The sequence below is a fragment of the Amphibalanus amphitrite genome, unplaced genomic scaffold (genome assembly GCF_019059575.1).
Source record: "Amphibalanus amphitrite isolate SeventyFive unplaced genomic scaffold, NRLGWU_Aamphi_draft 000009F_arrow, whole genome shotgun sequence".
In the NCBI taxonomy this organism is placed as follows: Eukaryota; Metazoa; Arthropoda; class Thecostraca; order Balanomorpha; family Balanidae; genus Amphibalanus; species Amphibalanus amphitrite.
In genome coordinates, this window is record NW_024881505.1 from 1,014,956 (window position 1) to 1,042,790 (window position 27,835).

At 51.2% G+C, this 27,835-nt stretch overlaps 1 protein-coding gene across 1 annotated transcript; it reads right to left on the reverse strand.

Annotated features, from left to right (window-relative positions):
* On the reverse strand, positions 1 to 27,429 carry LOC122380163 (mucin-17-like). Its single transcript, XM_043363049.1, has 14 exons — positions 27,109 to 27,429; positions 9,642 to 12,332; positions 9,250 to 9,386; positions 8,738 to 8,958; positions 7,859 to 7,995; positions 7,559 to 7,686; positions 7,067 to 7,322; positions 6,681 to 6,789; positions 6,365 to 6,472; positions 5,964 to 6,089; positions 5,387 to 5,570; positions 3,277 to 3,421; positions 2,879 to 3,075; positions 1 to 755 (listed from the first exon to the last, which is right to left on the reverse strand). The coding sequence occupies exons 1-14, from the start codon at positions 27,197 to 27,199 to the stop codon at positions 633 to 635; spliced, it is 4,653 nt and encodes a 1,550-aa protein (XP_043218984.1). The 5' UTR covers positions 27,200 to 27,429; the 3' UTR covers positions 1 to 632.
* Between the last annotated feature and the right edge of the window lie 406 nt (positions 27,430 to 27,835).

Sequence of the window (27,835 nt, forward strand, 5' to 3'; positions counted from 1 at the left end):
TGCGTTATGATTGAATATGTATTACAATTGCATGACATCATATTTCACAAAAGTATTTCCACGTCATTTAACGATAGCAAAATATTATGAACGCACAAACACTATGAAACATCAAGTAAAATACTTCACAAAACAGCAGTCATCAACAGTACAGACATAATCACAGACAACTGTAGACTGTAGTTACTACAATCATCTATGCCGACACAGCATGATGTCTTATCTTCTCAGTCTTATCTTCACATTCATATACATTACCGATCTTAAAAGATCAGTTCGGCGAACTTTTTGTGCATGTCACTGGGAAGACCTCACGTACTGGATGTGACACCTTTCCCGCGAATAGTTCATCGTCCCTAATCAGCACCATGAACTGTGTCTGTGAGGGATAATAGCTCACTGGCTCACTTTATCGGTGAGACAATAGCAACGCCACTGCACGGTATTGATGAGGCGCTTTCAGCTCACTGCTTCAGTGATGAGACACTGCCGACTCACTGTCTCACAATATCGATGAGACACATTGTTCGTGTCGCCGCACAATGCACCCACTGACCGTTCAGCACTGAGTCCACGCTGCGTGAGCGGTGTATCTTTGGTCGGCTAGGCCACTCCCGCTAAGCAGTACTCCTCTACCGGAAGTAGTTGCTGGTTCTACTGCTGTACGTGGACATGGGAGGTGGCCCCCGGCCCGGGCCTCGCAGCGTCTCGCGCTGCTCAAAGTCGTGGATGTCGTAATACACCAGACTTTGGTTCTGTCAAAGGAGACATAAAAGTGTCAATCAGCAGTAAGCATGCGTGAGAAAGTTAATTAAAAGCTACCGTCACCAGTAGTGATGTCAATTTCAGAAATTTTGGAAACCAATACCAAACCGATACCGACCAAACCCACTGAGAGTATACCAAAACCGAACCGATTTTCAGAAATAGGGGGGAATACCGACTAGATACCGAAATCAGGGAATTATCAGACATGTGCTTCAAACTTTCTCAAGACATATGATTAGCCTTGAAAGGTATCTAATACTTTAAAATATGGGAACAAAAACAAATCAGGCAACCTCTTAACTATTTGCACTGCAAAAAAACATTCATAACTGTATTTTGTAACTATTAATATTCAGGTCAGTTATTTAACTGGAATGTGGATTCAAGTCATCTGCATAAGGTGTTAGAACAATAACTTGTCCATGCCTGAACCAACAAACGTTCTTTCAATTCCAGTCATTCATTTCGAGTCCGGTCAAGACAGGGTTAAGTGTGTTATCATGATCCAAAAGTGGTGACCCCATTGACAATGATGAGCTACACCTTGGGCTACACCATTAATGTAAACAAAACCCATGATACCTACAGTTCAACCGTTCAACCCAAGTAGCATGGTGATTGGTGACGATACTGACGCAGCCAATTTTTCTTCATAAACAAATGTTTAACACAACAAAACTTGATAAATGATTACTTACGAGGCACACTGATAGATAGCAGACACCACTGTAATGATATCGCGATGAAATCTAAGTAAAATGTCCATAATTTTACGGAAGCATTGACACACGTCACGTGTCATCTCTTCCATAATGGCGGCCTTAGAGGCGGCGCCGGCGGCCATTTGCATTAAGCTGTATAAAATAAAGTTTTTCTTTTCTTTTCCTTAAGTCCACTTAAATCAAAATTCCTTGTATAAATTTTGACATCTTAAAATTAATTCAAAAAAGCTTGTAGGCCGTTTTTGCTGAAAAATGAAGTACCAGAAAAACAAAGTTGTTCAATTATTTTCAATTAGCTATTGAGCTACATCGGTACTTGGCGCAGCTGCGACATTGAAATGTTTTTAGATGTGTTCAGTTTTGAAACTGCTGTGTGCGAATCAAGCCAAAAACCAATTATATTTTATTAATGCTTATGATAACATTGCTAGCGATCTGTATCTGTTGAGGTGAGCAGGAAAGAGAACACTAATTGAAGAAAATAAATTATCCACAGGATCATGACAGGATCGCTCACTACAGAGGCTTTTGAAGTTGAGCGAAGTTGAAGATTTGTGGGATGATGATGAAGTGACAAATGCTGCCTTCAATATTAGATGATAATGGTGAATCTAGTGCTGTATTAAACAGGGTTTTGGATAATGTAATTGCATTGCAGTGAAATGGAGAGCAAGACAAGGTCAAGATCAATCACAGACTCCTCAAAACAAAGTCAAATTTGTTGCTAATAAATGCTTTGGAAATTTTGAGAAAGGCAGTTAAAGTATGTTTTCCAGCATATACAGTGAGTAAAACATTAATTCATGTTCATGTCTTGCACATTGGCTTTCTTTGTAAGATAATTATCCTCATGGTATTGGAATTTGCTAACACTGATAACTGATAAGTTGCCATTTAACATTGGTGGTCTGATGTATTTGATATTGCAGCTCATGTGTTTGCCCATTTGTTAGGACATCATGCATTTGGGAGAAATGTGTCATGATTGCCATTTTTTCTTCATCCAGTGTCATTTAGCAAATCAATTTTGAGTTCAGAAGGTTTATCAAAAATGCTTTCAAATCTTTTATGGCAGTAGTTGATTTTCATGATACCGACAAAATACCAAATGCTTTTGGTATATCATACCGAATACCGAATCGGTTTTGGTTCGGTATCGGTATACCGAAATTTTGGTAACCGATTGACACCACTAGTCACCAGTATGGTGACACCGTAAAAGCATAATTCGTTTCTAATGTTACGTAATATTTGCTTCTGTCTATGTAGTCAATTTATTGATAATGACATCAATAGAGCTCTCTAAACTTCGTCTGTAATGACGTCTTATTGCCGTGATATTAGGGCGTAAACACGGTACGGAAAGCATGTGGTGTGAGTAGACGTACCGCCACGGAGCCGCGGGAGCGCGGCCGCGGCACGGGCGGGTAGCCGCGCGCCGTCGACTGCCGCTCCTCTCGCTCGTCGTCGTCGTAGTCTGGCAGCGGTACCGGGGTGCGCGAGCCGCGAGACGGCGCCGCCCGCTCACTGAGCGCGCCGGGCGTGCGCGCTCGACGGATGTGGGCCGGGTACGAGGTGCGGCCGGCTGGCGACGGAGGCAAAGAGGGTCAACAGATGTCACCAGATGAACTCGCCGGGATGGTTGTAGAACGACAATCACACATTTGCCTGTGATTAGTATGTAGGCGTGTCTTTAAAATATGTAGACTCAAATCGCTAAACCTAAGATTGCCAATTTTAGAATAAAACCACCAGTAATGTCTCCATGAGGTGTGCTGTTACGCACCTGTGATGTTGAGGCTGGCCGGCCCGTCCTGCCCGGTGGGCTTGGGGCCGTACAGGGGCACCTGGGAGCCGTACAAGGCCTGCTCCCGGGAGCCGTACGGGCCCAGGTGGGAGCGCGGAGCCGCGGCTCCCATCATTGGCTCCGGCTGTGGGGTAAGGCAGGTCAGAGTCAGACAGCGTGTGAAGGTCTGAACGTGAAATGCGACTGTTCACTGATTTATAAATAAATGCGTCAGACAAGAAGATAAGAAACTATACGAAGTTAATGCAAAGTTACAGAAGTGTTCAAGTATCATAAGGTCAAAAATTATTGCGGAGCAATCAAATAAGCAAACGCACAAAACATCGTTGAAAAGCATGCTTCATGCGATCTGGCGTACGCGAGCATATGCATAATAATGTCATTAAATACGTGTTAGTAAAAGAAGAGAAGGCATGCTGCAAGTCATCAAAGACCCGTTTCCAAAGGTAGAAGATAATGTGCAGACAATAAGTATAGTCGTTCGTGCTGTTGTTGTCGTTGGTTGAATTATAAGCTTCATTGTCGTGAGAGTCAGGTCAGCCAGAGCCACTATCAAACGTTTCTGTTGAGTACATTCAATCGGCATCCTCAGGATAGTGTCGCATACAAAACCCACAAATTTGATCGAAGTCCTTCCCGTTTGTTGCTGGAGTACGCCGAACCGTGATGGGTAGTTCGCTGTGGCATTCCCGATAACGTAACGTAGCCATTCGTGCATCCACCGTCGTCTTTGCGGTGGGTCTGTCCTGTCATGCTCTTGTGTTCTTTAACCCCAGCTCATATATGTGCTGTCCCGCCTCCCCTTTGGATGCTGTCCCGTTTCCGTCCTTCCGGTTGCGGCGTCTCTCCCGTCTCCGTCATCGCGTTACTAACTTTGTCCGTTTGTCGGGTTCGTCTGTGTGGGGAGCCATCGGTTCCCGACCGGTGACCGTCAGAGAGCAGCCCAGCGCCTGTCTGGGCGCGGGACCGGGTCCTGGACCGAGCTCTGGAGCGAGCCCTGGACCGCGCCCTGGACGGAGCCCGAGACGGAGCGCTGGACTCCACCACGGGCTCCGTCCTGGAGTCGACCCTGGACCGCGCCCTGTGCCGCGCGGCCCCGTCGGCCAGCGACAGGCTGACGCTGCTCTCCGACGGGGCCGGTCGGACCGCCGGCCGCCGACACGTGCTACGACTGGTGACCCCGCGCGGCAGCCGAAACGATTTGCGCTCCCGACGCCGCCGCTCGGGAGGGAGTGAGAGGGCGCGGCTGATGGCGTCATCGCGGCGCGTCACCGTCGTCAGCAGGCAGTCGCCCGAGGCGTACAGGGCGCCACCGGCGGCGGTCACCGTCACGGGGGAGAGCAGAGAGGTCAGGGGCACCTGTCGACGTCAGGGTCAGTGACGAGGTCAAATGTCGGTGGTGAGAGCAGAGAGGTCAGGGGCACCTGTCGACGTCAAAGGTCAGTGACGAGGTCAAACGTCAGTCATGAGGTCGCAGGGGGATCAGAGAGGTCAGGGGCACCTGCCGAGGTCAGGTCAGTAGTGACCTGTCAAGTGTCAGTGGTGAGGTCGGGGGCAGAGGCTGGAGCCGCTCCTTTGACAGTCGGTTGTCGATAGACGTTAGATAAGGGCGACGTTTTTTCCCAGAAGCGATTAGTCATCTATATATGTACACATTTCGATATAGATGCAAAGATTCGATTCGAAGAAAGAAAACAGAGTAAGCGAAGACTTCCCTGACTTTCCTGTTGTCATCACATGAACAGCGTATTTAAGGCACATGATTAGAACTGTTAGTCACACCAGAAACTAACTCAAATGTGACATGGTTGATATATACAAAAAGAGATTATCATACAACAGCGCCTGAAACTTTGAAAGTAAGTTTAAAGGTACAATTAACAAACAAAGTTATTCAACGTCGACGAGAAATGAAGAAAAACGGACAGCTGGAAGGAACTGAAAGGGTAAAAAATATCTACTTTAAAAAAAGATAGCGAATTAATTATTCTAGGCTCAAGCAACAATAACATGCACTGTACGTTTTGCTAGCTGAGGTGATAGAACATTCCCTCTGGGGTTAAATAACACGCCGCCCGGCTGCACTCACCGCGTATATATTCTGGTGGCCCATGCTGTCGCCGGGCCGGCCCCACTGCATTCGCTCGTCCATGCCGAGCGCATAGGCCGGCTGCGGTCCGCCGGGTCCGGGCTTCACGAAATTGAACGTGTTGGCAGCGCCCATCGTGCCCAGCTCCAGCTTGCTGCGGCCGCGACCCTTGTGCCAGCGTTTGCTGCGAAATCAGTGAAGAAACGTCAGTGGTGGTAGCATGATAAACAGTAAGGCTAATGGCAGATTTATTGTAGATGACAGCCATGAAGAACTCAAATAACAAGCAAGCACTGCTTTCAACCGTCCCGTGTCGTACGAACCATGCAGCGGTTACAAAACATAGCCATGCGGCACAGTATCTTCGCAGGCGCTCACTACTGCTGCCATCTAGCGAGAGGCTTGCAAGCTCAGTGTGTTATGCGGTACAGTATAACTTACGGCCTTTGACTCTGGCGCCATCTATTGACGGCACTACACAAGAAAAGCAATACAGCTCGCTTTATCGGCATCAAAACAGGAGCGAGTACAGAAAGATAATTGATGTTTTCATTCTGTTGTTTAATTCTGGGCTTACCTCCACTGGCAGAGTCCGACGAAGGTAGCTATGATAACCAGCGCGGCTGCTGCCGTGGCTCCCAGAGCGGCGCCCAGCACTTCACCGTCAATGTCACAGCGAGCGCCGTAGTACGAGCCGCGGCACCTGTTGGATAGACGCATAACAGTGAAAACATGGAAAACGTCACAGGAAAAAAAGAACTACACGGACAAATACCGCTGCAGAACTGTTTGCACTCTGCATATCATCCGTGCAAAATTATAATTCAAATTAGGTACATTTCTTTTCCATAATTGGCATATGCAGTAATAACTATAACGTGATGAAACAGATAAATCGTGATTAAAGTCGTGATCACTAATCGCTATTTCAATCAGTTCCAGTTTTATGTAGATAAGCAGCACAAACAGCTGACTCACAGGCAGGTTTTGACTCCGTCGCTGATCTGACACGTGCCGTGGCCTCCGCAGTAGTCGTCAGAGCAGGAGGCACAGGCCCGACCCGCACGCGCCACGTCGCTGCGATATCTGTGGTAAAATCGGTCGATTAGATGGGGCGGGCAAGAACCGTCGAGTCGTCAAAACAATGACGGAACATTCTCAGCTTGAAGACCAGCTTTAAAATGCTCTGGAAAAAGCACTTTCTGTCTTCCAATGACGTAGCTAGCAGCCGTCCTCACTTGCGTTTATTCCACTAAGCCACATCCTTCCTTCACAAGAAGCCAAATCAGCTCACCTGTCGTCAAAGCCGGGCCGACACCGGCAGAGGAAGGTTCCGAACACATTGCTGCACACAGCGTTCTCGTCGCAGTCATGTAGCTCAGGCGCGCTGCATTCGTTGAGATCTGGAAAAAGTGGTCAGAAATGGTTTATGGTATACGCCAACGGAAGCACATTATAACATTTGTACAGCTGATGCTTAGTAAATATGTCCCAGCGTTCATTAGAGCGAAGTCTATCAATCGCATCGATATCACCGTTGAATGTGTGATGATATCAACGAATATGAGGTCCCAGCTATCAGTCAACAGCATACAAAAGTGAACTACAAGCATGTGAGCACCCTGCCTGCTCGACTGCACTTCCATTCAATCCGCCAATATCAAACGACCTCTCACTCACCCTGCACGCCCGGTATGGGGTTCAGCGGACCCTCCACGAACAGCGTCGAGTCTCCAATGTTGTTATCCTTGGCCTTGATGACGCGGAGCATCTGTCGCTGCAGCTCGGTCTTCACCTGCCGCAGTCGGGTCTGTGGCGTGTCCAGCAGACTGACCGTCGTGTTCAGGATCAGACGGCCGCCGAGCGAGTAGAACGAGTTCACCGCGTTGCCCATGTAGATGTCCTTCATGGTGGTCTGCGTCATGGCGGAGTTGATCTGCGGCGAGACAGAAAATCAGTTTTAGTTGGGTGAAAGTGGCCAGGGTTAGATTGTCTGATCGCCAAACAGCCCGATTGAAGGATCAGTACGTCAACCGACAACACCGCATGGAGCTAAGTGCATGCAAGGTGTCGACTAAATAATACCCTACGCCCTCCGTAATCAATTCGAATTTAAATAAAACGCCCTACGTAATGGTTTTTCGTCAGCCATCATAGACTGTTGACACTGACCGCGTTCTTGGCGTCCCAGGCCAGCTGCTGGAAGGCCTCCGTCTGCGGGTCACTGAAGTCAGAGTCCCAGGAGAGACGCTGTCCGTCCACGCCGTCCACCTTCACCGACATCACCACCGACACCACGCCTGTGGGAGAAAATAGGTTCAGGGACTGGTGTCATATCCTGACGTCTCTAAAGACGCTAATCATCGGCTCTGGGTTTCACGATACGGCCAAATATTCCTAAAATGTTACAGCTTAATGGAAAATTCATCAGAAAGTGAAACGGATTGACAAGATGAGAAGTTATTGACTCACGTTTGCAGACGGTGCGGGGTCGCAGTCGGCTGTAGCCGGGCCGACACACGCACGAGGAGACGCCGTCCTCGGTAAGGCAGCGCTCGTTGAACGCCTTCTTACATGTGCTGTCGTCGCCCACAATGCACGTGTCGATCCTGTGAGGAGCAAAACGTTAGCATGATGACCCGACTTCGAAGATCTGTTGGAAGGCGTTAAAGGGACTATCCCACCTTCAAAAAAGTACCATTTAGGATTCGGAAATGTTACTTATGATATTGTGACGAATTCTGCAAGTTTTTACGCTTTTTTTCATTGTATACTTTTTGAGATATTGCGACTTTTATATTTCATCGTGACGTCATTTAGATCTGATCTGTGACGTAATGAAGGATTTACTTCATGTCAATGTGGGGTAAATTTGGCAGCAAATACAGGTATTTGCTCTCAAATATGACGCGGCTCATACAATAACAAGTGTCTCTGATTAGCTTATTCGTAAATCAAGTGAAACTTCACATGCGTGACAGGCGTTCAAAATGCAAATGACGTCATCAAATGGCCGTTAATAGTTAAGAGATAGGGCCTTAGCTAAGGCCCACTTTTCAAATGAAGGGAACGAATTTCTTTAACACCACGAAACTGAGGATATTGCGACCAGGATATATAGTGGTTTCTGAACCTGGCCGCCAACTTGGCTATCTCAACTCAGAACTAATGCAAAGGTCCCTTTAACTTAGCCTCGGCGACAAGACACAATCGTCGAATATGATTGAATATAATCATAGCAAATGTTACATATATCCACATTAGATAAACGATTCATTTGTACATCACAAATACCTACCTCAACTAACCGAAAAAGCTGCCAGTCTGTGTGTTGCTCTGAGAATCACTGACCTGACTGGTGGCGGGGACGGCCTCCGTCGCAGACCGGGGTACGGTGACCCTGTCTTCTGACCGGGTCTGCTCCCGGGTCGGGTCACAGGTCGGTCGGAGCGCCGCTCGCCCGGGCTGGGAGAGCTGCCACCGCTGGACGGCCGACCGCCCCAGGACGGAGAGGCCGCTCCTGGAGGCTGTGGCACCGCCTGTCCGGCGAAACCAACACCGGCGCCCACGGTCTGGAAATGGCACAAGATTCGTCATACGCAGTCAGTCATTGCTACGGTAGCTGCATGAGCACTACGGTAGATGCATGCATGAGCTCATTGAATGCAAGACAAACAGTAGCAAAATAGTGGCTTTGACATCACCTTTGTTCAGGGTAAAATATTTCCTTTTGGAATTCAGAGTCAAGCTGGTCATCAGTGGTAAACATTGATTTGAAATTCCCAAGGTAACCTTTGCAATCCAGCAGACTGCCGCGTTCCCTCTAACGGCATCTCGCTGTCCCTGAATGCGTTGCCCCTTACCTGATAGCTGCCCCGTCGGTCGACATCAGTCGGCTCCAGGTTGAAGTAGGTCCGGCGGCCGTCGATGGAGACGAAGCTGTCGGACGGGTTCGGACGTGTGATGATGCCGCCCGGCTGACGCAGCTCGTTGATGTCCACTGAGAAAAGGCCGTTTATCAAATTAGTCGTGTGAATCAGATCGTGAGCGTCACGAATGGCTCTTTAAATGAGGGCTGTTTAGGACTTCCAGTGTCTCTTAGCTACACCTGTATCTGTATGATCACTGTTAAGTAACCGTGCTGTTTTATGAACGTTCGAAGGGGCGAAATTAAGTACGTTTGCAGCGTTACGTAATTGATGACTTCCGGCTCGTAATCTATCATTTCCATTGCCGAACGTAATGCATTTCTCACCTGGTATGACGTAAGGCTGTCCCGTGGAGGCGGAGGGCTGGGTCGACTCCTGGGTCGGAGCTCTGGTGGGCTGACGGGAGGGCGGTGGTGGAGGCGGGGGACCCGTTCCGAGACCATGCACTGCCGATACCGTCACGTCGATCACGTCTCCGACGGCCGGAGTCGGCGCCGTGAGTATGACCGGCTCGGGACGCCGCTGGTCGGGCCGCACCCCGGCCGGTCGGTGCGGAGCGGCGGCGTCCAGCACCAGGCCGGGCCGGCCGGCGGCGGCCAGAGGCGGGGTGGCCGCCGGCGGCCGGGGCCGGGACGTCATGCCCGGCCGGCCGTTGGGCCACCGGCTGGGCGGGGAGGCCGGTCGGACCAGGTCCTCGGCGGACACGGCCACGGCAGTGCCCACGCCCAGGGAGGACGGGGCCGGCGGAGGCGATGTGTCGGCCGTGGCGGCTGTGGTGGTCGAATCGGGGTCGGCAGGGGACGGAGTTCCTGTCGGCTGGTCTGTGACGGTGTTGTCGCTTCCTTCACTCGCAGCGGTGCCTTCCTCTGTCGTACCAGGCGTGGTCTCAGTGGTGATCTCCCACGGCGCAGTTGTCTGGACCTCCATCTGGGTCGTCAGAGGACTCTCCGTTCCCACGCTGAACGTTGTCATCGAGTCCTCAGCCAGCATATCAGCACTCTCCGACGTCCCAGTCCAGGAAACCGTAGTCTCTTCTTCATCGCGGCTGTCACCTGTAGTCTGATCCGTTTCGTCCGCTGGAGGAGGCCATGGTCTTCTCTGGGGCGGCCTGGATGCCGTCGCTGCTGTTGGCTTCATAGATTCTCTCAGACGCTCAAACAGGGAAGCAGGACGGGAAGAAGACGCTGGTCGGAGTGGTCTGCGGGGTCGGCTCGTGAGGGGTGGTATGGAGGCTGGTCTGACAGGCATGAAGGGGCGTTTAGGAGAAGTCTCCTCAGCAGATGAAGTGTCAGGATCGGAAGAAGTACCGAGCAGAGCCGAGAGTGACGCCACTGCAGTGGTTGCTGGGGTATCCGTAGGCTGGTCGGTTGGATCGGACCGTGCCGGTTCGCCAATTGGCTTCGCAGTTCCACTTGACTCGGTTTCCGAAATGTTGGAAGGATCAGTTGGTGATGGTAAGGCTGGGTACGTGGCTGATGACGGAGTTGTTTTCGCTCCCTTCTCATCGCCCGTGGCTGTGATTGGTACAGATTCAACAGTTGTTGCACCAGCTGATGTCACACTGGTCGGAATGGTGGGCGGAAGAGGGATGTCAGCGTCGGTTGTCGTCGTCTCCCTGTCGGTTGCGCTAGGCTCGTTATCAGTTGTACTCCTAGTCGGGATTGGTGAGGTGTTGGTTGTATCGCTGTCCATCGAAGTGGTATCCCGCTCCGGCAGAGCTGAACTGGGAGCCTTTGTAACCTCCCGAGTCGGAGAAGGTGAGCTCAATGGAGTCTGACTGACATCCGATCCACCACTGGTCCGCAGGAAAGCGTCGGACGAAGTCAGTACCGGGGTTGGCGACACGGTTGGGCTCCCTGCCACTGCGACCAGTCCTGCAGGGGCGGTATTTGGCACCCTCTCTGACGTCGTCTTCCTCCGTGGCGGCGGTGCCACCTGAGTGGGTGGAAGTCCTCCGACCAGCGGCCGCGGCGGCGGCAGCGGACCCGGCCCGGTGCCGGCCACGAACTGCGGTGGTCCGCGGTTGTTGATCCGGTTGCTTCCGCTGGCAGGAGGCTGGAGTGAAGGCGCCGGCTGGCCGCGCACGCGCACGTTACCGCCGATGATGCTGAGGATGTTGTTGAGTACGGTGTGAATGTCCGGGTCGCCTCGCCGGGAGCTCTTCCGAAGAGGACGTCCGGTGGGTGTCTCGAAGCTGGGCTCGGGAGTCCACGGAGGTAGCGTGTCACCGGTCTCGTCAGACGGAGTAGTGATACCTGTGGTGATACCAGCCGATCTCCAGGAGCTGACGTCCTCGGGAGTGCTGCTGTAATCGTCGGAAGCCGTGGTTCCCGTTCCGTCGGACGGAGGGGTGGGCCCAGCAGCCTCGGACGCCTCCTCAGACAAGGGTGTCGAATCGGACGATCGAGCCTCGCCCACGGTCTCGGTGGTCGCGGTGAAGTCAGTTGAAGGCGCTGACTCGGTGGTTGATGGTGCAGATGTTACCACTGTTGATGAAGATTCCATCGACGCTTCCTGGCTCAAGGTTACTGGCACCGCCTCAGTACTGACGTCAGAGCCAGTGGTAGGCGACGGTGTAGCTGTAACGTCAGGCGAGTCGCTGGTAGCGGTGATGGTTGTACTGGACTTTGGACTGGTGCTCGTCTCTGATGAAGCTGGTGGCAGAGCTTTGATTGGTTCCCCCTCCACAGATGTTGACAACGATGCGCTGTCGTTTTCCGGCACCACTTCGAGTAGCTGTTCGTCCTCGATATTTTCGCTGTTGTCCAGCGCTACCTCTGCAACTGAGCCCCGTCCTTTGCTGCCCTCATCACCACCTAGGTGCAGCTCAACGGCACTGAGCAGCTCCATTGCAAAGCTATCCTGAGCATCTGACTCATCCTCAGCGACGGTTGGGGAGCTGAGACGAGTCTCTGCCCTCACAAGTCCATTCCCGCTACCCTCCGACACATCCAGGGCCGCCGCGGAGGAGGGGCTGGCAGCGCTGCCGGACAATTGTGAAGAATCTCCGGATGCACCTGAAACAAAAAGAAAGCCCTGCATTACAACCAAGAAACTGGCAACTTTTGCAACTAATGTGGTGACTTTCATCTTTTGGTTATGAACTGTGGTGATCTATTCAACAGCAGAACGCATGTTAAAGAGTGGGAATAGCGCGGTGTATCTAGCACTCGTGGGAGAGCAGCGGGCTGCTGGCCGCGGCTGGGTCGGAGACAGCGGCACGCCGAGCGCCTTCCGTCCGTTACCGCCGTGTTTTTGCTCTCGGCGCCGTCTCCCAGAGCCCCGACCGCGCCGACAGCGACCACCGACCGCTGACCGCTAGGCCGTGCATTTCTCCCTCCCCTCCCTCCCCTTCCGCTGCGCTGCGGTCGTACGAGACGCGAGCGCAGGTCACACAAACCGCTGCGGTAAAGGAGAGACTCGCACGGCGAGTAGAGAGAGGCAAAAGAAACTGCATGAAGATTGCGTTTCTCCCTGATTTGGCACGCGCTCTTGCTAGTGAGCTGTGCTCAAGGGCAGATCAATCGCGCGAAAGACCTAGCGTCTTAGCTTCTTTCTTGTCAGCAGGCTAGAAAACGCGATTCGGGTAATACGCGTACGCGGCTTTGTCCATTCCATTCAACATTCAACAAACATGATAATGGGCCATTGCAGAGCGGTGAGGTTCAAGGCAAAGATAGCGCAGTGAGGATATCTTTTATTTTTGACATTTATCAGCATTTAACGCTGAAGATAAAAATATAACACACTTTCTCATTCATTTTTTACGTTGCCAGCAGCACTCCGTTTTATGTAAAAGGGGCTGATATTTGATTTGTTTTGGTGTGTGTGTTTTTTTTTTTTTTTACTGTAACTTTTGTCAACCACATAATCAGGGTTGATTTACGAGATGGTTTCGTTCAGACGGTGAACAGTCACCGGCGTCATTCGAACGGCGTCAGTCACCCGTTTCCATCCCACCTGGGAAAGTGGTTACACCTTCGATTTTCAATGATAGTGCTGTGCACTCATCTACGACCTAAAGTGGTCGAAACGACCCTTCAGCTGTCATTGTATCGTCTCGTCTGTGTTTAGTATTTACTTGTTGTGGTTCTCTGAAAGTAGACATTGATCCTTTTACTCCCTTCACCCGCCCTCCCCCCCCCCTCCCCCGCTATGGTAAAAAAATATTGCTTATTCTCGACTTGGTGCAGAGGGTTATTGTAGATATTTGGAAAAACGTTTTATCAAAACACACTTTTCCCTTTCCTTTTTTGGTAGCGAGGATTCTATGCTACCTAGGACGTTCATTTATTACTCAGACGAGCTAATGACTATTCCACATTCACCCCACTGACATACTAAGCGCTGCATACTTTGCTGGCAATCCGACTGTTGACCCTAGATCAATCAACGTGAAACAGGCAGCAACCAGCGGACATTTCCAGGATTCTGCTGAGAAGTTACGTTACTTTTTTACACTAATCCACCACAGCACCGCGATGACTCGACTCAGATCGTCTGTTTATTTCCGCGGTCAGGAATTTCCTGGAGGGGAAATAGGTCATTCGGGCACCGCAATGGATTTACTTTTACGGTTTGATCTTCCGTGGTGCTGGATTTCTGTAATCAGATTATGATGGTGGCAGACAGGTAGCGGTCCGGATGAGCAGTTACTTAGCCCTTTTTCTAGCAAACCTGGTTTTTCAGAGATCGTAGACGGTAACGATCAGGCTCAGTACCTACCTGCTTCACGGATTGCATGCTGTTCGATTGAGGATTAAAAGCTATCGGGAATGTGATAACCTGTCCTATCGGTAGCTACGCTGACACACTCCTCTGCCTTCCCACAACGGTCAGTGACTCGTATTTCTACGAACTGGCTGTCGAACGATTATATATATGTATGTAGGTCCTTTTACATCCCCACGACTCCCAGAAACAATTTTCACTTGGCCCTCCTCTGGCTCCCGACTTTAAATTCCCACTGGCTCCTACCAGTCCTCGGGAAGGCACGCTCCTGACTCGACTCTGTGTGGCTCCGGCCACTCAGCCGACGTTTTGCTCCCCCCTGGCTCCCACGCCGACTGTGTCGGCGCCGACGCCGCTGGCGGCGCGTGGTTCCTGTGCACGGCTGGCGCAGCGCGAGTCACGCGCGGACGCACGCTAACGGTGCCCGGGCAGCGAGCCGGCGCATCCCGCCGCTCCCCCGGCCCCGCCGCGCCGGGAGCGGCTGTCTGGAATGTCTGGGATGTCCGCCGTGGAGTGACAGCTACTCGGCCGCGTCAGTGGAGTTGGATATGATGGATGGTCTATGTTCCGTAGGCGTCCGAATTCACCAAAGCAGCATTCCTCTCCGCCATTTCTTACGCTCCAAGGGCAAGAAATACTATAGCAAGATGGCTATTACGAGAATATCACGGAAAATATGATACAATAGTAATGCACAAATCGCTGCAGCCCCAGTCCGGATTTCACACAAACCACCATGTTTTGGTATCATTTTCCACCACTCCTCAAGAAAATGAAGCGATTAAAGCAATAGTTTGAGCTGTCATCAGCGCACCACAAGGCACAAGAGAGCACCGCTGTGTACTCTTGGGATGCAGACGGCGAGCAGAGCCGTTAGTTCCGTCTCAGCTCACCTTCTCACATCAGTCTCGTCTTTCGTACGAGAGACCACGCCTGAGATTGCATGACAGGGAAAGTGTTTACTACTTTCTGAGACCTATCGGATGAAAGCGATCCCCGTGCTAAGTGCGGGGGATCTTTGGAGGCCAGTGGGCTGCCGGTCACAGTCGACTGCGACGATGACCATCTCTGTCAGCTCTCCCTGCTGAGCCACGGCTCTTCCTGCGCCGCTGACTCCCCAGCTACTGAAACCACGGCGCTCTCTGCCGGCACAGACAGCACGGTAGCCGGGCCGGTCACGCCGCCTCATCACGATGGCACAGAATTTATGGTCGCCTTCCATCAGATACGCTGGCCACGACGGTGATAGTATCTGGGAGGAATAATGTCCCCGGCCTGCATCCCGACACGCTCGAGGTGCTATCATGCAACCATCGACACCTCACTGACCCACTGTATATGGGTAACCTGTGCACGACGCGGAAATCGTACAAAATGGAACAAACGGCTTTGAATCTGTTTGGTAATGTTGTAACTTCGCAATATCCGATAGGCAGTGTTGTAAGTAGAATATTTGCTTCACGAATTTAAAAATACCAGATATGCTGCTCAGATTATGAACGGATTTGTAACGGGTGTCGGGTAATAATACAGCTTCACACATTGCAGTCGAAAAACTGTTGATTCGAGTCGTTGACGTATACGTCTACAGACAGTGGGAACCTGTGCACAAACGTCAACGTTCGCCACCGCAAACAGCACGCAATAACCTGAATAATACATACCGGTAGCCATCGGCTTAGTGTGGTGTAAGTACAGACCGCAGTCTGAACTGGACTCTGGTCTGAGCGGGTTCCGCTGACCCATATCTAGCGGACGGTGATCCGCCGTCCAGTGCTGTCCCTGACCGCAGAACCGTCGGGAGGGACCGGACTGACCGGTCAGCTGTGCGCCCCGGCCGTGCAGACCGACCAGGCCGGTCCTTATCTGACGCGGAATTCGCAGCAGTCCCAGGACAAATACGCCCGGGTCACCGACCGGTCACCGCGACTACGAAATTCCCGCCGCGGATAGATCACTAACGCACAGCCGTCCGGCAGGTATTTATTGCTGCTATACATGAGCGCTAGGGAAGCAAGGGACTTCTTTGTGGTTTGCAAAAAGACCTTTAATTTGCCGTAAGTGGAAGATCAGCATCATCTATGTAGACTATTTACTTTTGCCATTTTTTCTGCAGTAGCCATTAGCCAGCTGGTGCCTGGTAAGGTGTTGAAGCCATGATTCGAAGTTACCTTTAATGGTGGTCTGCATAGAAGGGAGACCCATTGAGCCGTAGTGCATAGTTGAATGGCGGTTTTTGCTCCGCAGTTTAATCAATGTGCGGGAAGGCGCAGCACGTCGTTTGCGCTCAGTTTCCATTCAAAGTTTAGGGTCCATTCGTCTTCGATCAATGGGACAAAAATGCATCCTTCCTTTCATGCCTACCACTTTTTAGTTTGTTTTACGACCATTTTCATTTGACTCTTGCATAGACGCTCATAGGGCCTTAGCCACACATAAATAAAAATATTTACCCATTCATACAGATCATCTTATTCAAACGCAAATCATTGCATGTACAGTCTATTGCGTGTGCAACAGCGCATGTGCACATCAGTAATCTCTTGCGTGCGAGGGTACGGCGGACTCAGCCTCCCTCCATCCGGTCACCTTGAGTCTCTGATAGAGCAGCCGACCACCTGGCTCCGCTCAGCTGATGGTCTGGACTCGGTCTCAGGAGGCGGCTCCACCCCATCACGCCCGGGCGGCCGTCACACCACCCGCCGCCGCCGCCGCCGCCGCCGCCGCCGACTCCGGTCGTTCCACCCAGCGCGGCGGCGGGCGGTGGCGGCGGGCGGCGGAGGCGGCGGGCGCCGTGGGACCGGGCGGCGTCTCCCCGCGCCCCTGCCGCCACTCTGGGAGCCCACCGACCACAGCCAAATCCATTACACCACCGTAACTCAGGCGACGCTTACCCAGCCCACAGAGGTCGCAATTAGATAACGCCCTATCTGAAGAATGAAGAAAATGTGACATTCCTGAATATTTTGGAATTAAAGACTGTAACTCTACGCACACTTGGCACTGTTATGCAGTGAAATGCACTGCAAATTGCACAGGCAATACACTGTGACACTATTCCATCATTCAGCAAAGTAGCAATTTATACAACATACTGGTAGGTTTTCTGAATTATAAAAGGTAATGCGTGTCATAATTCACTCCTTTTCAGTACCTACACCAACAATGCGAGAAATTGCCATAATATGCCTGTCACCAGCCCAGTGGGAGCAGGCATTTTTCATGCTGGCCTATTTAAATTTCCATGAGATGAGTGAAATTTATCTGGTAGAGCTTGTTTACCACTATGTATGCTACAGATTCTTGTAAAAAAATGAACAGCTGCTGCCACAAGTTGTGTTGTTAAATACTTTAACGTTTATCTTATATCGCAGTGACAGTGAATGTCACTTGGATTAGCTAATTGTCGCACAATTGACACTGATGCAACAGGCATTCATGTCTTTAAAAAAATCTGGTATTGTTTCGATTTTTCAACGTGATTGCAAACAAGCATTTCGACAAAATGATTGACTCATGTGCAGCGATTATTTTAAGTCTCGCAAGCACGTGAATTCACAATGTCCTAAATGAAAAGAAGCGTGTTGTGATGCAGCAAAGCCCACACGTAAGCTTGCGTAAGGCACAGGCCTGCACAGCGTGCCGGCGCATTCACAAGCCATAAAAAGGTGATAAAAGTGCGGTCGTGTCAAGAACGTGAGGTTTTGTCCTCCAAAGCTCCATCTATTTATCCCGGGTTCCTGGGAATCTAGATTTGTTGGTAGCCAGCTCGGGTCAAGGTCTTTTCTCGTTCATCAACTTCTGACGTTTACAGCAGCTCATGTGATGAGTTCATTGCTCAACACATTGCACCCATAGTCCATGTGCAAAACAATGGTTCATCATCCGAAGTTCATGTGAAACAGCAGCCACGCAAGGTCACCTCAACCGCGCTGAAACAGGAGCAATTAACTCAACTCGTATCGCAAGGTCCGCTGAACTAATTTAAAAGAGATTGGAATAGCTCAGGAGCTGAGCTTAGGGCCAGCACTACGAAAGTCAGCGTAAGATTAACTCGAGGGCAGCGCTTTTCGAGGAGCGCTGTGGCCCGAAGGTTTGGACTTTAAATTGTGAAAAACGCCCGCCCGCCGCAAAACGCAAACACCGCAAAACGCACGCCCGAAACGCCAACGCAAACGTCGCAAAAATAAACAAACGCCCGCCCGCCGCAAACCGCAAATAAGAAAAAAAACGCAAAAACGCCGCAAAACAATAAAAAACCGCCCGCATCGCACACCCGCTAACCGCCAACCGAAAACGCCTATAAATCGCCCGCCCGCCGCCAAAAGCAAACACCGCAAAAAAAACGAAAAAGCGGCCGCCAACCGCAAACAAATTTAACACCGCAAACGACGCAAAAAAAAAGAAAACCGCCCGCATCGCCCGTAAGATTAACCTAGAATAATATTTTTCAGGCAAAAGAAGCCATGGTCAACATTTTGTCATGTGCGGCGACTCTCAAATGTATATTTGCCTTCTTTTTGCAGGAAGTCAATAGCTTTTATTAATACTTTTCCAGAGAACGAAACACATTGTTGCAGACGATATGTTTGCAAGCCTGTATCACTGCATGTTTTAGCCTTCAAAATATCCATATTACTAACGCCCTACTCCACCAATTAGCCAGACTTTGGCAAACAACCACCTGGGGTTTCAGCCCGGCATGGCGCCGGACTGACCTGCGACCGTCGGCGTCTACCACTCTGCTGGGACGCGTCAGATGGTAGAGGGACAGCTCCCACCCTGGCGCCGAGCAGGGGATATGGAGCGCGGGCGATGGAAAAACAAGCAGAGCGGCGAGGGGAAGGTCGAAGCGAGGGACGGTCAGACCCCACAGAGGTCGGGGTGAGCCGTGGAATGCGCCGAGAGGCTCGATAAAAGCGCACGCTGGCTCTCGGAATTATCTACCGGACGGCCAAGGGTTGGAGGCATGCGATAATGGCAGACGGCGCACAAATATAAAGAGAAGGCACGACCATGCTCACAAGCTCTGCTCTGTTGATCGCTTGCGCAAGGTGAGCACTAGGTAAAAACCCATTGGAAGAATGTGAGTCGCTATTGAAGCTGCTAGAGCCCTGTGATCCGCAAACATCACAGTCATGATCCCCGGTCTGGCCAAAACACAGCCGTCCGGCGGCTGGGAGGAAGCGGCGGCCAATTTATCACGCGGCGGGCAGTGCGCCCGTGGGTACGCTGCGGGTAATGACCATGCCTCCAAGGCCAGGATGGCGGCGACGGCGGCAGACGGACAAAGACGGAGCGGTGAGGCGCCGGAGAGCTCGGACCGAACCGGCAGACGTGACCGGAGGCGTCGGAAAGCCATCTGCGATGGATGAGTCACGCTGAGGTAGTTTAATACCATTCCGAAAATGATGGGTACAGTTCTGCCCCTCCGATTATTGCAGAATGAGAGAATGGTAAGAAACTGCAAGAAGTGAGTTTGCATCATCGACACCTCAGCTGATGCATTTGCTCCGCTGTGACATTACAAAGGGATAACTGAGTAGCAGAATTACGCCACCGAAGTTCAGAAAGGCAATCATACCGCCGGTATTTCATTCACCGACAACACAATACACGGGACAGACGTACTCATCAATCCAGAGATGCCGCGGCACGGCATGTCAGACTCAACTCCGGCACCCAGTCGGACAATGCCGTCACGCAGTGCATTCTTGTTGGTGAAGCGCGGCGGTGCGCCGTCACGGGTGTGATGGCTGTGACGGCTGCCGGACAACAGTGGCGGTGTGGCAGCGGAGCGCAGGGTCGCCGCGCGGTCCCACTGGGTCACCGGCTGACCGACGGTCGCGCTCGGCGAGTCCCGTTGCTGCCGGCGCCTGGCAGCAGTCCAGTGGATAATCTGTGACGCGCCCGGTGAACGGTGGTCAGCAGCAGCTCACAGGGAACGCTGCGACGGTGGGAGCGCTCACACTGCAGGCTGCTTGGTTGTGATATTAGCTGGGAACGTCGATCTAAAGAAATGGCATGTGATGATTTGAATGCTACGACGCTACCCGCCACTATTTTAGTCAGCTTTCTGATGAGGTTACCGTTACTACCGATGCTCTGAGTCGTCGTGGCAGGTCATCGATCAGTCTCACGCCGGCGGCTGATGCGGTCTCGGCGCGGTGTGAGTCCGGCGCCGGGCCCGTCCCCCGCAGAGGGCGGCCGGGTCCGTGCGCACGCCGGTCTCTCCGCGTTAGGACCGCCACCAGAGCGAGGAGCCCCGGCGACACGACAGCCGAGCAGGCAGCGCGTCCTCATGACGCCTCGATGCGACACGCGCCGCGCGCAGCAATCTATTCGGCTTGGACAATTTGGAGAACGCAGACACGGGCTCGGCTCCAATTAACTATGCTGACTTTCCCTGACATGATTGTCAGCTGTTTTCGAGGGAGTCACACGAATGTCATGCAGCGTGAGCAAATATGTGCTTACCTTGGTGAAGGCATTTGCTGTGTAAATGACAGTGAAGATATTCAAGAGTTTGTGAATGACTGACAGGCTGCTGAGTTTGCGTTCCCATCAGACTTTTTTACGGTCGTTCGCGTAAGATGGCTTCGTCTTCCTGGGTATACAACCATATCAAATGGCATGTAGCTCCCACAATAAATTCAGTGAGTGAATGAGCGTATGTAGCATTACAACCAGGAACAAGATTGTCATTCATTTCCAAATGAAAAAAAAATGAGCAAAGACGTTAGCTGTTGCATAATAGCTAGCCATATTTAGCTTCAAAACAGTCAGTAATGTCCATATTAGAGGAAAATATAAGTATGTGTGATATCAGAAGGAACTCAGTCGGTATTTAACGATGAAGCTCTTTATAAAAAGGCTTACATGCTGCTTAATTTTATTGCCCATTGTAGGAAGAAATAAAGATTATATCTGTGCTTTATCTGTAAATGCATTATGCATGGGAAAACATATTGAATTGCACAAAATCTGATCTCTACGAAACGCCCCATCTATGTTGGTTCTACGTTTGCCACACGACTCATTCACAGCCGTGAGACCACTGGCTGACCACGGCATTTTACTGTTTTCTACCGGTATGTACCTCTGTAAGTGCTGGACGGCGCAGCACTCGCAAACAATGCACAAAGTACCGGCGAGCCGCATATACCGTTCCTGGGAGCAGCCAGGTCGGGCGGCGCCGCCCACAATGGAGACTTGAACGCGGTACCGGCCGCGAGCACCGGAGACTGCGACTCGGCACATCAACGTAACGGGACGCCGCCGCCGCGGAGCACTGCTCCTCTGTCTCGGATCGACTCCCGCCCAGTCATCGCGCCCTGCACTGCTCAGCGCCGAATCAGAGTTTCTGTTAGAAAGCACGGAGCTTACGGGGCTTTGAAATGACAGGAGTTGAAGGAGAAATAGCGCAATTTGCCCAATTTGTGTCATGTGAGCGAACAATCTCGTCACAAGCTGCACCACGCATGAGGTGTTATCCCTAACATCAACTTGTTTTTCTCCTATATCTCTACAGTTAAATAGAACCCATTTGTTTTACCCATTTTATTGTGGGACTGCCATATCTCTCCATATCCATTTTAATCGCTGCTAGTCTGAGTACAAACGCATCTTTGCTTCTCACGTTGTCGCGCCTGGGGCCCGGTGTGGTTTACCAAGTGAATAATCACCAGTTGTGGCGTGGCACTCTCAGCGCTGGCCGGCCGACGTGTGGGGCTCCCACCGTCCCGCCGCCGACACTTGTGTGACCTCTGACCCCTCGCGGGGCCGTAAGAAGCGCCCGCGGCCGGCGCCGGTCCGGTCCCGCTAGCCGACTGCGGTGCCGTGTCGACCTTGGCTGGTTGCACCCGGCGCGGTCGACGGGACGGTGCAGCGGCGGCCGAGCGGCGGCCCGGCGGAGGTCAACGCTCCCTCCGCGGCCGAGTCAGGCCCCGGACGGGCCGGGCCGGACGGGCCACACTGGAGCAACGTCCGACCGGGCGGCTGCGGCACGTGGTCACGTGCGGGACTCACCACGCGGGCGGAGCGGCCGCCACCCGGCGGGGGATAGACGGTTGGTGATCGGCCCGTCCCGCCCACTGCAGCCGGTTTCTGAGGTAACTGTCTTGACCTTTGCGCTGTGCAGTGACTGTGCAATACACCTACGTATGCTGTGACTTACCCACGTGATACTCGACCTACCTCAGTTCACTTAAGGATTTAAATATACAGCAAGGTACAAGCCCAATGAATGGGAACGCTCCCTGACATCTGTTTGGTTTCCAAACAGCTGGTGGCAGCAGCCAGATGTGCTCGGCCAGGTGGCTTAACACTATCCTACGGCGAGGCTGACCTGAGCTGCTCCCGTTGTACATACAGGCCAAGTCATAAAAACGAGATAGGCATCTAATTACCAGTATAACGCCTTTTGGGGCGACTAACGGAGCGAGCGAGAGGGTGAGCCTTGCACGTGCGAAATTTCGAGGGGGTACCTCCAGTTGACTTGTGCACGGCACCCTACTAACCGGTCTCTAGCGATGTGCCGAATTTGAGCACAATCGGCCCAGCCGTTCTCGAGATCTGGAAGCGGCACCCTGCACGTGCGCACGTGCAAAATGGGTCCCAACTGACTTTTGCACGGCACCCTACTAACCGGTCCCTAACCATGTACCAAATTTGAGCGCCATCGGTCCAGCCGTTCTCGAGATCTGGAATCGACCCCTGCACGTGCGCACGTGCAGCAGCACCCCAACTCTGGCACATGGATATGCATTGCCTAGTGGGTGCCTACCTACATGCAAACTTTCAGCGCAATCGGCCAAGTAGTTACGGAGATATTGCAACAATTACAAAAGTGACACCTCTTCGTTTTGCACGTGGCACGTGCATAAGGGGTCACCCACATGCATCGGGAATAGTCCAATACTTGGTAGAAGGAATGAAGCTACCCTAGAAAAATTACCGCGTGTAAATCGGTCAAGTGGTTGCTGAGATATAAGCCTCGCAAAAGCGTGACCACGGCCGGCCGCTCATACTCAGAAATTTCCGTTATTCTACCAGTATAACGCCTTTTGGGGCGACTAACGGAGCGAGCGAGAGGGTGGGCCTTGCACGTGCGAAATTGCGAGGGGGTACCTCCAACTGACTTGCGCACAGCACCCTACTAACTGGTCTCTAGCGATGTGCCAAATTTGGGCACAATCGGCCCAGCCGTTCTCGAGATCTGGAAGCGGCACCCTGCACGTGCGCACGTGCAAAATGGGTCCCAACTGACTTGTGCACGGCACCCTACTAACCGGTCTCTAACCGTGTACCAAATTTGAGCGCAATCGGTCCAGCCGTTCCCGAGATCTGGAAACGACCCCTGCACGTGCGCACGTGCAGCAGCACCCCAATTCTGGCACATGTATATGCACTATGCAGTGCCTAGTGGGTGCCTACCTACATGCCAACTTTCAGCGCAATCGGCCAAGTAGTTACCGAGATATTGGAACAATTATAAAACTGACACCTCTTCGTTTTGCACGTGGCACGTGCATAAGGGGTCACCCACATGCATCGGCAATAGTCCAATACTTGGTAGAAGGAATGAAGCTACCCTACAAAATTTACCGCATGTAAATCGGTCAAGTGGTTGCTGAGATATAAGCCTCGCAAAAGCGTGACCACGGCCGGCCGGCCGGCCGGCCGGCCGGCCGCTCATACTCAGAAATTTCCGTTAATCTAAGGAAAGACTACGCTCGGTTCGCTCGCTCCGTAACCAGTATAACGCCTTTTGGGGCGACTAACGGAGCGAGCGAGAGGGTGGGCCTTGCACGTGCGAAATTGCGAGGGGGTACCTCCAACTGACTTGTGCACGGCACCCTGCTAACTGGTCTCTAGCGATGTGCCAAATTTGGGCACAATCGGCCCAGCCGTTCTCGAGATCTGGAAGCGGCACCCTGCACGTGCGCACGTGCAAAATGGGTCCCAACTGACTTGTGCACGGCACCCTACTAACCGGTCCCTAACCGTGTACCAAATTTGAGCGCAATCGGTCAAGCCGTTCCCGAGATCTGGAAACGACCCCTGCACGTGCGCACGTGCAGCAGCACCCCAACTCTGGCACATGTATATGCAGTGCCTAGTGGGTGCCTACCTACATGCCAACTTTCAGCGCAATCGGCCAAGTAGTTACCGAGATATTGCAACAATTACAAAAGTGACACCTCTTCGTTTTGCACGTGGCACGTGCATAAGGGGTCACCCACATGCATCGGGAATAGTCCAATACTTGGTAGAAGGAATGAAGCTACCCTACAAAAATTACCGCGTGTAAATCGGTCAAGTGGTTGCTGAGATATAAGCCTCGCAAAAGCGTGACCACGGCCGGCCGGCCGGCCGGCCGGCCGGCCGCTCATACTCAGAAATTTCCGTTAATCTAAGGAAAGACTACGCTCGCTTCGCTCGCTCCGTAATGATCGAAATTGATCAGCAGGGAGGCATGAAAGATATCATCAATCATGTTTATATGACTGGAATAGAAGCCTGTAAATTTGCAGGCCGTAATTGCAGCTCTGAAGTTTTCACAAAATGACACAAAAACATTTAACACTAGCGTGATAGTTTACAAGCCATTAATTTCAAAAAAAAACATAAATACTCCAAAGTGCCAACATCCATAGGGCCATACTACACCAAAGTGATCGATACCAGAGTGATCAAAGGCAAATTATAGAACCGATGCGAATTAAAGTTGTTAGGAACAAGAAACTATCCTCAGCGTATTATAAATTAAAAAAGACAATAAATAGCGCAAAAGTAGGTACATATACTACAAAACGTATTAATGAGTTGGTGACCGGTGACTACGTCCTGCGAGCATCTAACGTTGCTCGAGCAATGTCAGTGGAATAATAGAAGGTCGGAGTTCGCTTTACATTTATATACATAGTGCGCGTCCTGACCTGAGCCGAAGGAACTGTGGGTGTCACGGTTCGCCACTGAAGCTGGTGGCTTCCATAACGCCGTCACATTAAGTCACAAAGCATAACGTGGAACCGTAACAAGGAACAACCATTGTATTGGAGCGTGCGCATTCGCATTCTCGATATCGGCCGTTACATTTCTGTGACGTCATACCCATCCGTCTGTCAACTTCAGTTCTAATGGTCGTTTTTTCAGGTTTCTAATAAAGGGTGAAAAGGTTCACTCTCGGCTTTGTTGAACCATGAACGAAATGAATGTTCACACAAAGAGTCAAAACTTTATTTAGAACGTGGATGGTGGAACTTTAATCGTTTATGAATCTGTACACGAAGTGGATCAATATTTTAAGAGCAACTAAAAACGTTTAAGCGATATAAACGCCACCACCTAAACACTTCAAGTAGGTACACTCATGTTACTTCACTTCCAAGTACGACTTAAAGGTTCTTGAGCGTAACAATACAATTATGTGTGATAGCTAGTTGAACTGCAGCTAAGTAGTTTTACAGTTGTAGGATATGGTCGTAATGTCCCATTACGAAGTAATATCAATGGCGTTTCAAAATGTATCTCTCCATTAATGAAGAGGTGTACCTGGTTCCGGCATATCTATCAGCAAAATTTATTCAGCTCTCATTTAGTTACCAAGAATTAGAGTTAGTAAGTTTGTTTATCCATGTGCACCTATCCCATTGACAGCTTGTCCTTACAGACTGCGAAAGCTTCCTTGCTTTTGTATCACATAAAGATAAGATGTCAGAATGTATTTAGGTCGCTAAAGCGATACTTTCAGGCATATTTGACAGAGTAATGTTTAACCTTCGCCCTGGTGGGGGGGGGGCCATTTTGGCCCCCCCTGTGGTTTTTCAGCGATAACTCAGAAACCACTTGAGTTAGCGCCCTGAAACTTTGTATAGCTGTTTATTCAACATTTTTACATCATGTCCTTTTTTTGGGGGTTCGGGTCAGGTCAGGTCAGGTCACAAGGTCACCAAAACTGACACCACCTCTAAAAAAGTTCAAAGCTCTCTCAAAGGCACAGCTTTTATCCGATCGATGTAAAATTTACAGTACTTGAAGATGTCACCCAGCTCTACAAAATGGCTATCTCGGATTTTTTATAAATGTGACCTAAGGTCAGGTCAGGTCATCGCTGCTCCCCATTATAAGTCAATGGGAGAATCGAAAAGTAGTTGTTTTTCAGCTAAATCGGGCGTGATTGTTCCTATATTTCGTTATTGAAGTGTCTTGGGTCAGCAAATCACAGCCCATGTGAAACCATTTGCTTGTGACCTCGCTGAGGTCACGCTAGGTCATCTCCCTGGTCACCAGAGGTCACCAGCGGTTTTTCTGCACTTACTTGTTATTGAATAGAGATAGAGACTCCGTTCGACGTTTATCGTGTTTGTCTCGTCAATGCGGATCGAATGATATGCAGCATGACCTATTTCGGTAAGGTCATGACCTTGACCTGAGGTCAAATTTTCAAAATGACCTTTCGAGGTCAAACTATATATCATTCGACGCGTCTCGACGAGCCAAGCACGATGGTGCATGAATCGTTTCTCTATTTTCTCGTGAATGCATGCTATAGTTAAAAACATTTTCAACGAAATTTGCCAAGTTGACCTTGCATGACCTCTGTAGGCCAAACCGTTGAGCTGAGGTCAAATCTGACGAACCATGGCGAAAGAGCTTGAAAAGAGCTATCGATTGCTTTTTTCCGCGGCTCTCTAGCTCTTCTAGTTTCCGAGCTACAGCGGAATATGTCCGGCAACACCGAAAACACTGAAATTTGACCTATGATGACCTCTAGCGACCTCAATATTGACCTTAGCGAAAAAATGACCGAAATACTTTCGAACGTACTTGTTATGGGCTTTCGTTTGCTTTTTTCCGCGTCTTCCTAGCCCTCTTCGTTTTCGAGTTAGACGGGGGGGGGGTCATTTTGGCCCCCCCCCCCCCCCACCAGGGCGAAGGTGGCTCAGACCCACACCAGGGCGCGGGTTAAAATGGCACTATTGCTTATAAGCCAAGCAATTGATATTATATTTCGTGTCACACTTTGCAACGAGCGACATGTTCGAACCTTGCACTTACCGGATATGAGATGAAGCAGAAGACCTGTCGCCACCAGACTCAGCCGGAGGCTACACCGGTCCTCGAGAGGATTCCTCGTCCTCCACCTCATCGCTGCTAGCTCTGTCTCCTTTTTTTTGTCACACTGAAATCTCCCGCTACTGGGTGTCTGTGTCACTTCGTTCTGTTTCACGAAGTCTCCCACAAAACACCAGATCCACTACACGCGCACGGGACGCTCACACATCATCAGCCCTTTTCCACTGCTGTCACCTCCGGCGTCACTGTCACTGAACCACCGCCCGTCACAGAACCGCCCGTGCCGACGCGCCGCGCCGCCCTGACTCGCTCCGCCGCCGCCGCCGCCGCCGGAGCGCTGCGTGACGTCACAACTCCTCATCGCCGGCGGCGCGGCGATGGAGCGCCCCGGGGCAGATGGCCAGTTGAACGGCCGCAGCGCCGCGCCGTGCCGCGACTCTAATGCGCGTGGACGGCCGAGCTGCCGGCAGCTGAGGGAGGAATGCAGCTAGTCGTCGCCACCCAGCTCTGCCAAGGTCACTGAGAGATCAACGGGAGACATGGGAGACGTCTAGAGAGAGTGGGAAGGTAAACTGTGCGTGTAGACGGGTCTCGTCTCCTTGAGGGGAAGGAAGGCTATTCAGATACTTGTCCATAAGTTAACAAGTCTGCACCCTACTGGGTTCCCAGTCCGCAAAGATTGCAGCGTTTGCGAGAACGAATATATATT

What these genes read in the sequence shown, in the direction of transcription:
- LOC122380163 (XM_043363049.1), bottom strand. Translation starts at nt 27,199, where the DNA reads ATGAGGTGGAGGACGAGGAATCCTCTCGAGGACCGGTGTAGCCTCCGG. An exon ending in CCCCATACCGGGCGTGCAGG is followed by an intron (nt 6,790 to 7,066) that starts GTGAGTGAGAGG and finishes CACTTTTTCCAG; the next exon opens with ATCTCAACGAATGCAGCGCG. An exon ending in CGGCCCGGCTTTGACGACAG is followed by an intron (nt 6,473 to 6,680) that starts GTGAGCTGATTT and finishes ATTTTACCACAG; the next exon opens with ATATCGCAGCGACGTGGCGC.